The sequence below is a fragment of the Empidonax traillii genome, unplaced genomic scaffold (genome assembly GCF_003031625.1).
Source record: "Empidonax traillii isolate 1590-97213 ecotype Southwest subspecies unplaced genomic scaffold, ASM303162v1 scaffold157:size2224338, whole genome shotgun sequence".
Classification (NCBI taxonomy): Eukaryota; Metazoa; Chordata; class Aves; order Passeriformes; family Tyrannidae; genus Empidonax; species Empidonax traillii.
This window is the reverse complement of record NW_020955350.1, coordinates 1,202,377-1,216,311: the sequence shown is the minus strand read 5'-3', so window position 1 is coordinate 1,216,311 and position 13,935 is coordinate 1,202,377. Positions and strand designations below refer to the sequence as shown.

Below are 13,935 nucleotides of genomic sequence, written 5' to 3'. Positions count from 1 at the left end.
CTCTAAAAGAAATCTACGTTCAGGTGGATGGCTACATCTGAATTAATGTTTGGTTGTGGCAGTGGGATGGTACAGGAAACAGTCCCTGACAAGCTGATTTGATATATAGGGTATGATTTTCCATTGCTAGATCATGTGTCCCGAATTTCTTCCAAAAACTGCCACAGGATGCCCAGTACAGTTCTTGGCATGGATCCAAGATCTTCAATGCAATCTCACCTGTTACAGATGTATGAAGTCATCAAATTACTGTCTAATACTTATTTGGAATTTCCTCCTGTGGTTTTCTTTTTGTTTGTTTTTTTGGGTGGATTTTTTTGGTGGTTTGGGGTTTTTTGTCTTTCATTTTAGATTTCATGAAAATCTAAACATTAAACAGCCAGTCACTGAAATTCACAGACTCCAGTTCTGCAGTTTTTGAAGTGGTGTTCACACATCACCATAAAAGTTATAGATTTTTGTATTTTGCAGGACTAGCCAAGAGACCTTTACAATGTGACAGGAGCATGCAATTATAGTGCAAATGTCCATGAGTACAGATGTATATGAATACTAATGCTCCAGAACCAGGAGGCAATGTGAATGTCAGTAATGAAGTCATTTACTCCACTATCAGGAATGCTTTTCAATTTACTTCTTCAGCTGTGGGGACTCTCAGAAAATAATGGCTGGTAACACTTCTGGCAGATTACAAAGTTTACCCTCTATGCGAAGCAATAATCTAGAAAATCTAGCATTCATATTTGCTTAAAATTTGCTTTAATCTATAGCTTCCTACTAACAAACTCATTAAACAAATGGGATGATGCTTGATTTCAGAAGTATTGTATCTTTCGCCATGTGTCTCTGCAAAAGTTTTGAGGTCTTAGTGTTGTAAACCAGTTGGTTTTGTGTGTTGAGTGCTTTGTTAGGATATCGGTTTCCTTCAAGGTTAGAAATAGCCAAATTTTTACATGATGCAGCATTATGCACCAGATTAGGTGGCTACCAGCTCTCCAGTCCTCTCACCTTGGTAAATTCCCTCCAGTTCTCTCTCCAAATTTGGCAGAACCAGCAATTTGAAGTTGTGCTGGAGCTTCTTGTCACACTACCGCTACGACTGAACTAATAAAACAACCCACTGGGTTGAATTTTTTCCTGGTAGCAATGCCATCCTCTTTGCAACTGCTCCCCAGCTGAACAAGCTCTAATGGTTTATGGTACATACTATCAATTGAACCCTACTTCAGGTGTGGAGCTTCCCTTTCCTATAGGGTAGGACCACTTTTATTCCAGGACATAATGCATCCCTCCCAAATCTCTTCTTTGAAGAGGAGACAAAAAAGCATCACAAATTTTGCCCATAAACTTCTCTATCTTCTGTCCATTCCTGGTAATGTTCACAGAGCAAGCTATTGCCATGCTAACATCAGTGAATATTTGCACTGAGTTTATTTTCAGTTCATCAAATGTATCTTATGAGTCCCAAGAAGAAAACTTGTGGGAAAAAAAAAAAAAGATATTAGGATTCATATCTAGCTTCCATTTCCACAAAAGAGAAAACAGAGGGAGTCTGTCCTGAAAGCCTTTTAGAGGGACCAAAAAAGGAACATGGGAAAAGGGAATTAATTATGTTAAAGAACTCTCCATAAACAAGCCCCTTTGATTTAGAAAAAATAGTATGGTAATCTGGATAGACTTTTTCTGCTCTATGGATTTCAGTAGGAAAACCTGGATAAAATCTAGAGAAACACAGAAAAAAGCCTGAACAGATCGTTTACAAGAAATATTGAAAGTATTAAATTATTTGAGCTTGGCTAAACAATGACTCAATAACATTTTCAGTTCACAAGTATTTTTAAACTTTATTTTTAAATGCTGTTTTTACAATGAGGCAGCTTATAAGTGAAGCTAATATGTGGACCACTCCTTTTAATACAGTATCACCCTGGCAACCAGACCAGCAAAAACAGAAAAAGAGATTAGATGGCCAATCATTCCTTCCATCTCTCATGTCTTCGATTTCTTTGCTGGATGGCTGATAAAGTGCTCGGACTCTGTGACTCCTCTGGATTGGTGAAGCCCAATTCAGTATGTTTCCTTTGGCAAGACTCGGTGCATGCAGTTAGATGGTAAGCTGTGCTGGTATCACATGGCTGTCTAAAGGAGAAAAAATCTATTTGGAGTGCGAGGAATAAAGGCTTGGCTATGACAAGACCAAATTTTCAGTATTTCCCTATGAGTCTTTTTAAGCCTTAACTTACAGAAGCATCAAGGTGACTTTGGGAAGATCAGACCAGGAACTAGGGATGGCAATGTTTCCCTGGAAGGGCATCTAGCTTGCCAGCCCAGACTGTTACTATCGAACAATGCAGGAACTCAGAACAGATGATGGACAAAACGTAAATTTATTACTGACTGAGATAAATTATAGATGCTCAAAATCATATATCTGAACTGAAATGTATGGTCTTCAAAATTATTCTAGCTAGAAGAAGGAAAGCGTCCTGCCAGGCATGTCTCTCTTTGTGTGAACTCAGTGTTGGTGCCCTGCCCTTCTCAGTCTGAGACAGGATGGCTGTCATGCACTCTCAAGATACCTTGCACTGTGCAGCTGCCTTTGTTGGAATGTATTGCTCTTATACTTCTCTGTCCTTTCTGGCTAGTCATTTGCTCCATGAAAAAAAAATAGTTTTAACCTTAAAGCCCTTAAATTACAAGAATTACTTCTGAAACTGCCTCTACACCTGCAGCACAAAGCAACAACAGAGACTATAAAAAGCGTTCAAGCCGAGAGGGTCCAATTTAATTGTATCTCATTTGTGTCCTTTGCATTCTCAAAAGTTTACAGTTTCTAATTCAGAGCTCTCCTAATTTGAAAACTGCCGGAGCTACTCACTCCTGGGACAAGTTCTTTCTTATTAAGTTATGACAAAAAAGAATATGACAAAAACATATTGGAAAATGAAATGAAATCTATAAAATATGTTTTCAGTACTTATGGCCAGGTTATTCAGCACTTGGCAGAGACCAAGAAGGATATGGGAAATAAGCACACAAAGAACAGCCCTAAACCATACCATTTGGTAGCAGCACTTAATTGGAAATGTCTGGAACTCTCAATTAGCTGAATTAGGATCTCATTATCCATACCACTTTCTGTCAGACATGATCTGAAAAACTGGCTATTTTTTAGAGAAGGAAAAAAAGATGGGGAACCTCACTTGGCTGAACTAATTTTCCTATTACAGAACACCCATTTTACCATCATTAGGTCTTCTTACTGAAACTCTTGGAATAGAAATTAGGTGACACCCCTCAAGGACCTTAATGGCCCTCTGCACCAAATGAGTTTCACCCAGTGAATAAAGAAAGGAAAACTTCCACAATTCTGTTTATCCATTATCATCTCATTCAGCAACATGGACCCATCTTAGATTCTCAGTAATGTTAATCTGGTAATTTCAGAAAAAAAGCATAATTATCTATTTAGGGTTAATAAGCTTTAAAATCAAATTAAATAAGCAAATAATAACGATCTCATGTCTTTTAAGAGCAAATATTAATGACCTTTCTCAAATCTCATCTCTTTGGTTCCCAACACAGTAGTAGTAGAAATTGGCACTATGGAAAGCGAGTACACGTCCCTGAAAATACACACCTACTGTCATCCTGAACAGGGACAAAGGCTTCACAGCAAAGCTGCTGGCATGTAACACTCGCCCTCAGGTTCCTTGTATAAAAGGGTTTTTTGGTGGGTTGTAGCATAGCCCTTATGCTGCTTCAAGCACTTTGTTCAGTCATCTCACCCTTACACAAATTATAATGGTTTATGGCCATAAGGGTACAGAGAATTTCAGGGAGATAAAAATCCAAAGCCAATTAGTGTATAAGGAGTATTTGTACTAAAGAATGACAGCCCTAAGCAGTGTGGACATGAGCCATTCCTACCCTACTGTTTGTACTATCTTTAACAGGATGGATATCATGTTTGTGCCTCTTGCTCTCCTCTAAATATCTCGGCCTGAATGAAATCATAGCAAATACTTTCACCTGCACTCTTCTGACCAAAAAGAGAAAATTGTCTTGCCACACACCATAGCATTTTGACATTTGAGCCAATTATAAATGAGCAAATAATAGTGCCATTCTTAATAAACCTACATTTCCTCATATATCCCCCAAAATAACAAAGACATATGTAATAACATGTAGATAATATGTAAGTATTCCCAGCTAGCTCTATAGCTGAAATAAGCCGGAAGAAAGAAACTAATTGAACTTTTTTGGTGGAACATGCAGATGAGAATAAACTGGACCTTGTGAATTTCTTCTGAGTATATAGAATTGTCTGACTCGAAGATAATGATATCTCCCCATCGCCACATAATTAACTCTGACATTTTCTAAATGATGTTTCAGTTTTAAATGCAATATTTCATTCCAAAGTTTTCTTCAATTGTATGTAAAAATATGTAGCAATTTTCTCATCTTTTCTCTATAGCTCAATGCAAAATAAAACAGTTCATTAACACTTACATCAGAAGTAATGTCACCAACATTTGAGTCTCATATTTGTAGTTCAGGTATGATTTTCAAGAATAATGACACCATTCATCAATATTAAACCCCTAAATATTGAGGATGAAATCAAAAGCCCAGCTAAATGCTGGTTTCTGGATTAGCTCTTTTTGTAGGATGTACAGAAGTCAAGGAGACAGAAAGCTAAAACCTCAGAAGTCAAACAGCAACTTCAAAACTCCGCAGTGCTTATAAACTAGTTATATAAGCAGAAAAAAATGTAGGAGAGTTCACTTGAAACTTGGACAGATCTCTTCTGAACAACAATGGCTGGGGTACATACCTCAAAACATGGTGTAGTCATGGAGGGTTGATGTGAATGGTTCAGGCTAGATGAGGATGATCATCAGGATAACCCTAAATATTATTTAGGTACCCCGTCATCCACACAGGCAACACAATTAACACTTCAGAAATCTTTTTCCAGATTTAGGTACAGTAATTTTGTTTGTGGCTGAAAAACCTCTTATGCTGTTACCATATGTTGAGGGAGAAACCAGGGCAATCTGTTACCAAGTCTGTTGGCTTGCTATTGCGATATGTCAATATGTATGGAAGGCTGATCGTATCACTGATATTATGAATTTATTGAGGTGTTTATATAACTTTTGTTTGTTCCATATTTAGGTCATGCTCAATATTAATAGCCCCAAAAGATGTTAGGAATTTGCAGCTGTCATCTAGGCTGAGAAGGGCTAGCTAAAAATGAAAAACTGCAATATTTTCAAGAAAAATATTTCCATTTATGAGTAGACTACCAGACAGAGCATAAATTTACAAGACAGTGCAGGGCAAGTGCTGAATCATCCACCATCATATTTGTATCAGTAAAAACTGGTGGGACAAAAAATCAGGAAGAGAAAGATGTGGTATTTATGAGAATTTTACTCACTAAAAATTGCATCACCATACAAAAAGAGTGGAAGATAATTTTATAGGCTGCTTGTTGTGAAGCAGTGACTTTCACAGGAGGCTGGATGGGAAGCTGGCTTTGAACAGAGATATTACTATGAATACTTGAATTTTTGTAATGGTTTGTCATACCTTGACACATACCTTGACACCTTTGGATAGAAATGGGATCAGCAATTAGAAACACTGTAAGACTTGAGTCAGTTTTATTTGTAACTTCTGTTTCCAGTCTTTTAGATAAAGCTTTCTTTGCCATTTTGGTGGTGCAGGAAATCTCTTTACATATTAGGAGGGATTACTCTTTGCAACAGCTACAGCCAAGGTGGCAACCCAAATATTAACTCACTTCAGTACAGTTCTTTAAAAAAAGCAAACCCAGAGAAACTAAAATATTTATTTGTACTTAGTAATTTTATATCATGAATAAACGCTATTCATTGCCAGCTGGGCCAGCATGAAACTCCTCCACCTGTTCATTATTTTATTCTGTGAGAAGTAACAAAGGCTACTTTCATATGATAAGAACAGTATGGCACTCTCTAAAAAGTTGTAAAACAAGTACAAAAATATTCACAGTTAGGAAAATGGACCAACATCCTAGAACTGGTGGTTCAGTGGACTCCAAATTATGCTTGGAGGAACTGAAATGTCCAGGAAAGGATATTTGATCCTACTGTACTAAAATGTAGCATAATCATGGTTTCATAACTGGTATTTTATAAACAAGTAGGGCTTTAATAAATTAATTAAATGCAAATGGTGGTTTTTTTCCAAATTGAGTATGTCGGCAAATATTTTTTCATTTCTTTGATTCTTTCTGCAGTTTTATGTGGTGACACATTTTTTATACACCAGAAGATATTTAAGAATGGTGTGAAGGAATCTCATTGAAAGGTAAGGAAACTTTCAGTGGCTGTGAATGATTATCACCACTGAAAACCTCAGCAGATTCACATACAGAGGGATGGGCAAAAACAAGTCTTGTATGTGCCCTCTGGCTGACAGCCCTGCTTTTGGGAAAACTACAGGAACAGCCTTGCTTCCTTTTAGCAAATCTTCACACCTGGCCAAGAGCATTGGTTATTCTGTTCACAAGCAAGGTATTGCCTTAATCAGAGGCAAGAGGAAAAGAAGCAAAGAAAAAAAAAGGGGGGGGGGAAGAGAAATAATCTGGCAGACAGTAGATGACTGAAATAACCTCAAACACATTCCCAAGCTGCTAATAAGGTTTGAACAACCTAAAGTTCCCCTTGGCTGGTCCTGCTGTATCTGAGTGAGAAAAGGAAGGGCCAGTACAAGTCCAGAGATTATGTATTTGTGCACCAGTGAAGTCTGCTTTCCCCAGAATGCCAGGCTTTTCCAGAAACCCTGTGGTTGCTACTCAGCATCAAGAAAGGAACAGTGACTTTTGTCCAAAACAAAACTTGCATCTTGCCATTTCTGGTTTTGTGCTGACTTTTGCCTTGGCATAGAGCTACAGCAGCCTTGTAAATTCATGAGTACCACTTGTGTCATGTCTTAAACGTAAAAGGCATCTTGTTTTCACTAGTCTGCTTACAAGTTTTGTTTATTTTTCAAATATTTTCTCTTTAACAAGCCATAACACAATCCAGTGCATATTATCTGCCTCAGACAACCAAAGATAAAGAATATCTGTATCCTAGCAAGACCCAAGAAGGCCTGCTTGGGCAGAAAGCAATTCCTGACAAGTAAAAGCCGTTAACAGATTTAGTCTCCCTTACGCTTGGCCTAAATCTTAACTACACAGCACAGAGCATTTGAGTTACTTCTACAAAGCATTCCTGAGGCCTGGCACGTCGGCTCTGCATCCTCTGCAGCTGAACACACCATGTGAGCACCGAGGAGTCTGTCACATCATGTTGCATGGAGCAGGGAGGGCTCCCTATGCAACTTCTGTTTCCCATCAGCCAATACACCTGCACCCCTCTAGTAATCAAAGTGCCCATGACTCAAAACTGAGGAGTTCATTGAGGAGAACTCATCACCTCCAGAACCCCTGATCTTCACGGGCATCATTCCTGCCTCCATAATGCCCCCCAAGCCCAAAACACTTCATACCAGGGTCAGAAGCAGATTGTCACCACCAGCCACCAACCCCGAGAGGTGTTCGGCTTTGGGGTGGCTGATCTTCTATGCCAAGCACTGCTCAGGCACACCGACTGTGACAGGGGCCTCATTGTGGCCACATACAGCTGTGGGACAGCACCGTGCTGCCCCTCTGCGTGTGACCACAGCACTGCCCTTGTGAGGAGGAATGGCTGGCTGGCTGGCTGGACGGATGGACGGATGGACAGACGGATAGACGGACGGATGGACGGACAGACGGACGGACGGACGGACGGACGGATGGATGGATGTCTGCGAGCAGACAGGGCGGGAGACGGGGCAGGGGACGGGCCGTAGGGATGGGCTGAGGGTGGCATTCCTCTCCGGGGAAGCCCCTCGACTTCAAGCACCGGACCGACCAGGCCCCCGGGCAGGGGCCAGCTTTGCCCTCGGGACGCTAGTCCCCGCTCCATGTACCGCCCTCGGACAGAAGGTTCCCGCAGGGAGGGTAGGGACAGCGGCTCAGTGCCGCCGGGGCAGGTGGCGGGAGGAGAGGGGGGAGCAGAGCGCCCGGCCTGGCTCCAGCTCCCCCGCTCCAGCTCCCCGCCTCCGGCCCTCTGCCCGCCGTGCGGGGGTGGCTGCGGAGGGGGGTCCCCGACTGCCTCTATATAAGCGGCTGCAATGGCTCTGCCGCTAGAGCCGATTGCCCGGCGGGCGGGACCATGGCGACAGGCGGCGGGCAGGACCTGCCCGCCCTGCTGCTGCTGCTGCTCCTCCTCCTCCTCCGGCCGTGCGAGGCAAGTGCGGGGCGCCCGGCGGGGCCGGCGGCCGGGGGCAGCCGGCGGGCGGTGCGGCTCCGTGACGCGGCCCCCGGGGCCGCCGTGTCCCCGCAGGAGAGCGGGCGGGATCCGGCGTGTCCCCGGCCGTGCGGGGGGCACTGCCCGGCCGAGCCGCCGCGCTGCGCCCCCGGCGTGCCCGCGGTGCTGGACGGCTGCTCCTGCTGCCTGGTGTGCGCCCGGCAGCGCGGCGAGCGCTGCTCCGCGATGCTGCCCTGCGACGAGAGCAGCGGCCTCTACTGTGACCGCGGCCCCGAGGACGGCGGCACCGCCGGCATCTGCATGGGTAGGTGGCGGCGAGGGGTGTCCCTCGAGGGGCGGCGGGCAGACCCTGCCGGGGCCGGGGCCGGGCTCGCCGCGGAGTCCGCTGCGGGTTTCTCTGTCCCGCTGTTCTCCTGCCTTCCCTCCGGCCAAGCGGTCGCCCCACGGCGGGCCGGGGCTCTCCCTGTTGCTGCGGGAGGTGCCAGTGCGGCCGCCGAGGGTCTGCGAGGGCCAGGTGGCGTCCGAATACCCACTGCATCAGCAAATGCCTCCCCTTTTCCCACTAGTGCTGGAGGGAGACAACTGCGTCTTTGACGGGATGATTTATCGCAACGGGGAGACGTTCCAGCCCAGCTGCAAGTACCAGTGCACCTGCCGCGACGGGCAGATCGGCTGCCTGCCCCGCTGCAACCTGGACCTGCTGCTCCCCGGCCCCGACTGCCCCTTCCCCAGGAAAATCGAAGTCCCTGGAGAGTGCTGTGAGAAGTGGATCTGCGACCCTGATGATGAAGTGATTTTGGGAGGTTTTGCTATGGCTGGTGAGGGAATTAAAACTAATTATCACAGTCATTGTGAGGAGGAGGGGATATCATGCTGGAAATATCCGTGGGGTTGCCAAATATAAGACACATTGGTTTGCAAGGTCTATTTTTTTCTGATCTTTTTTTCTCACCTGAAGTGACTAGTAGGTATACCAGTGGTAATGAGTAAGGGCAGAGCTCGACAGATAAAAGAAGAGATTCAGAGGATGACTGTGCATAGTAGTTTTAAAAGTTAGCTAACTTAAATTACGTCCCAATTCTTAAATTTCTGTTTATCTGGTGCACAATAGTTCTGTGAGCAGAATAAAACAGGGGCAAGCTGCTAATCCTCCAAACGTTCCCACATTAAAACAAAAAACAAACAAACAAACAAACAAAAAAAAAAATCAAAGCTTCAGTCTTGCTAGTTGCTCTGCAGTAATATGTTACATCATAAATACTATTGTAACAGCTTAGTCTGCAAGAGACTTTTTCCCCCCTGAATTCTGCAGCTCTTACAAGTGGTCAGCATGGCTGCTGAAATGTGAACAAATTCCAGCCTGTCTGTGCTAGAGCTCTCATCATTATCGCTGGCATTAAAAACATTACAGAGTACTTGGAGAAGCAATGGTTATAAGCACAGTGAGTGCATCTGTAAAAAACCCAACCCATTCCAAAATGCAGAACTCATAAAGTGCTCTTGTAATTTAAAACCCTAGACAATATTTCCCCCGTTTTCTTACTGGATTATGTCTCCATCCCCTTTAAATTAGACTATTGTTTCGACATGAATTTTCATAAGCTACTTTTACTGAGAGTAGAGGGCACTGCATTCTCTTCCAGTCACTGCTCTTTGTGATCTTAAGCAGTTAGTTATGCTGAAACTTGGCTAATTCATTTAAAAAGAAAATGAGGAAGGATCCAAAGAGAAAACCTCTAATAACTTTTTAATGGGCTATGAAGTGTCAGCTGTAAGGCACCTAAGGTATAAACAAAAAGTTTGACAGCTTTCTACTACCTTTCCTTTTCTTTGATTTGTGACAGGCTAATCTGTAAAATTCCTACAGATGAATTATCTGCATTCTTTCTAGCAATGGATCTTTACCCTCAATAGGCAGAAGGGCCATTGTAAAGGAACTTAACAGCAAGAACTGTGATGGATGGCTCAGTTGTGTTATCTCTTCCTAATGAGCCAAACTGTGCAGTTAACAATATTTGCATAGTACAGCTTAATGTGGCAGGAGATGGTCAGAACTGACTATGGCTTTAAGTAGCTATGATAGCTCCTGAAAATTACTTCCCTCTTCTCTCTCCCCGCCCTCAGCCTGGTTGTAGTCTGTCAATAATTGACAAGATGGGGTGACTTTATGATTCTGAGGAAAGGACTTTACTTCCATGCTATTTTTTAGTTTAGATAAATCATTCAGCCTCTCTCAAATCACACCTAATATAAATATTTTTATATTTGACTTAGCTTTAGAACAGATTTGTGATGTATATCCATTAGAAAGACTGAGGAATGAGAAGTTATTAGAGTTCCAAACTGCTTTGAAAATCAGCAGTAATTCTTGAGTGAACTGAATCTAAATGCTTTGCTGATTACACTGATATGCACCTTTCTGTTATTTTTAGATGCAGGAAGTTGCCATCCAGGATTCCTAAAACGGCGGCTTTTAAAATTCCTAAATCTTGTCAAAAGTGTAGGGTTTGAACCTTTTTTTGTCTCACATGTTGCTTTCCAGATGTGATGGAGCTCAGTTAGATACGGGGTTTTCATGTGAGTTTTTCTTGTAGTAAAGTTCTGTGGGGTTTTGTCTCCAGCCTACAGACAAGAGGCCACACTCGGGATCGATGTGTCGGATTCAAGCGCCAATTGTATTGAACAGACAACAGAATGGAGTGCTTGCTCCAAAAGCTGTGGAATGGGCTTTTCCACTCGTGTTACCAACAGAAATCAACAGTGTGAGATGGTGAAGCAGACGCGGCTTTGCATGATAAGACCTTGTGAAAATGATGAGTCATCTGATAAGGTAGGCTACTCAGAGAGGCAAGGGTTTTTTTTACCAAAAACACATTTAGACTTTCCTTATTTGCTCAGTAGCTTTGTGCTGCACCTCCAGGAGATCAAGGGAGGGGATTCTGGCATTCTACTCCACTCTGGTGAGACCCCACCTAGAGTAGGGGTCTGCATCCAGTTCTGGGGTCCTCAGCACAGCAAAGACATGGACCTCTTGGGAGTCCAGAGGAGAGCCACTAGAACACCTCTCCAATGAGGAAAGGCTGAAAGAGTTGGAGTTGTTCAGCCCAGAGGAGAGAAGGCTCTGGGGAGACCTTCTAGTACTTAAAGGGGCCTACAAGAAAGATGGGAAGAGACTTTTTAGTAGGGCCTGTTGTGATGACGATGGGTAATGGCTTTACACTAAAAGAGAGTAGATTCAGACTAGATTAAAGGACTATATATAAGAAATTTTGTACAATGGGGGTGGAGAGGCATCTGGAACAGGTTTCCCAGGGAGGTTGGAGATGCCATTCTACATTCCTAAAAGCATTCAAGGTCAGGCTGGACAGGACTCTGAACAACATGATCTAGTGGAAGATGTCCCGGGGGGTTGGACTAGATGACCTTTAAATGTCCTTTTCAACCCAAACTGTTCTACAATTCTATGATCATTTGAGCTGTCTCAAACACATCACATGTATTGCATGTGCCAGTTATTTTGACAGCTGACACAGCCTAACCTTTCCCACAAATGCAATTGTATTACTTCTGTGTATACTTCAGAGTTGCTTCGGTCATACAAAATGGATATGTCAGATTTGTAGTCTATTGAGCATCTGGAACTACAGAGAAATGCGTGAGATCCTGCAAAGTCTGCTTAGGTAAATTAAACGTTATTTTAATCCTTATGATGCTTTTTTCCAAAAGCAATCCCAACACCGACATTTCCAATGCAAAAAAAAAAAAAGTATCTAAGGGAGCTGACGTTATTCCTGTCAGGTAATTATGTAAGAGGACCATCACTTTATATATAGTTCTGAGTGTTGAAAAGCATTTCTAAGGCCTCTGCTGAACAGTCTCTGCAGTTTCAAATAATGTGTTTTGTAAAGGATATGAAACATGAACAAGGAGCTGGGGAGATTAACAAGAATGATCAGAGGTCTAGAAAACATGTTCATCTAGGGAAAAATTGATAAAACTGACCTTCTTCTGAACGCAACAGAAGAGAGATTCATTCTTGTAACTGTGTTCAGATATTGCAGCTTTTTCTGAGTCCAAGGGGGTACAAGAAGAAATGGTGAGTTTAGACTTCATTAAAATTAAGACATGAATGAAAACCTTCGAGACAGTAAGAATAGTGAACTGTTAGGGTTGTCTGGGGATATATACAGTCTCTGTCACTCAAGATTTCCAAGGACAAGTTAGACCATCACCTATTAAGAAAGACATGGTTAAAGCTGCCTTGGGTCACAGGAATGGACTACGACTTCTGCAATTCATTTTACCTCTGTTTTTCCCCTGAATCTAGTCCTGTAACTTGCTTGTTTAGCTTCTGAATTCTCTGATGGAACTACACTAGCTTGAGAAGTTTTCCGGTAGAGTATAGTTTCATAATGAATGTTGACTTGTTTCAGAAGACAAGTCTGGTCTTTAATTAATTTGTCATTCATTACGGGCCCAGTAACACTGTTGTCAAAAGGCAGATCCTGCAGTTGTTACTTGTAAGTGGTTAGGGAAGTGGCTACAGATGCTTCTTGCTGTTGCGTGAATAAAGACAATAAATTTAAGTTTTCAGAGTAGACCTATATCCTTGCATGCCAATTTTTGATTGATGTCTGTCTTATGCAGTGATGTCTTTTCTTATTTTTCTTAGAAAGGGAAGAAATGTGTCCGAACGAAGAAGTCTGCGAAAGCTGTTCGCTTTGAGTACAAGAACTGCACGAGTGTGCAGGCGTACAAACCACGTTACTGTGGCCTCTGCAACGACGGGCGATGCTGTACCCCACACAACACCAAAACCATTCAAGTGGAGTTCCGCTGTCCTCAGGGCAAAGTCCTAAAAAAGCCAGTGATGTTGATCAACACCTGTGTCTGTCATAACAACTGTCCTCAGAGTAACATTGTTTTCTTCCAGCCATCAGATCTGTCATCTAGCGAAGTAAAAATATGAAAAGCACAAATTAGAAGGCATAGAAAGTATAAATAGTTTATGCAAAACTTGACTCACAATTAGGTGAATGTAACAATTGCGTATATAAAATAACTAGAACATTTTTTCAACACGGTCTTTCAAACTAGGTGCTTTCTTTTTTCCTGTAGTTTATTAAATACCTCATTTTACCTTTCCCCCCTCCAAATGTCTTTAATTCACTTGAAGGAAATTTTGTACCCTGGACAGAGCCTTCTTTTTTTTCTTGATGGTGACATAAAGATCACAAGGCAGACAGCTCGACTTTCTCCTTGGGTTAAGGGGATCATGCCTCAAGTTGCAGTAGCTGGGCTCTCTAAGAGTCAATGTGTTCCTTGTGGAACATGTGATACTGTATCACAGAAGCTTCCAGATTCTCAATTTCTTTCTGCATCATGCATATAAACACTTAAGCAATGTTCTTTTCCTTTTTAATGAAACTCTGTTTTTTGATGACAGTAAAAATCTTACTGTTAAAATTGTTGCATTCTTGTGACTTATAAAATACCTTCTGTCAACATCTCTGACTTTCTTTGAGGATTAAGTTTTCAGGTGGCCTCTGAAATGACATAGCTAAGGTCCCTTATCCTG

The 13,935-nt window shown here is 42.4% G+C and overlaps 1 protein-coding gene across 1 annotated transcript; it reads left to right on the top strand.

The window, feature by feature from the left end:
• Nucleotides 1–8,205: 8,205 nt before the first annotated feature.
• Nucleotides 8,206–13,668, top strand: CCN3 (cellular communication network factor 3). Its single transcript, XM_027884930.1, is given in 5 exon segments — nucleotides 8,206–8,236; nucleotides 8,239–8,661; nucleotides 8,924–9,175; nucleotides 10,979–11,187; nucleotides 13,030–13,668. Coding segments are annotated over 5 exon segments (1,197 nt in total). The 5' UTR covers nucleotides 8,206–8,220; the 3' UTR covers nucleotides 13,327–13,668.
• Nucleotides 13,669–13,935: the final 267 nt, after the last annotated feature.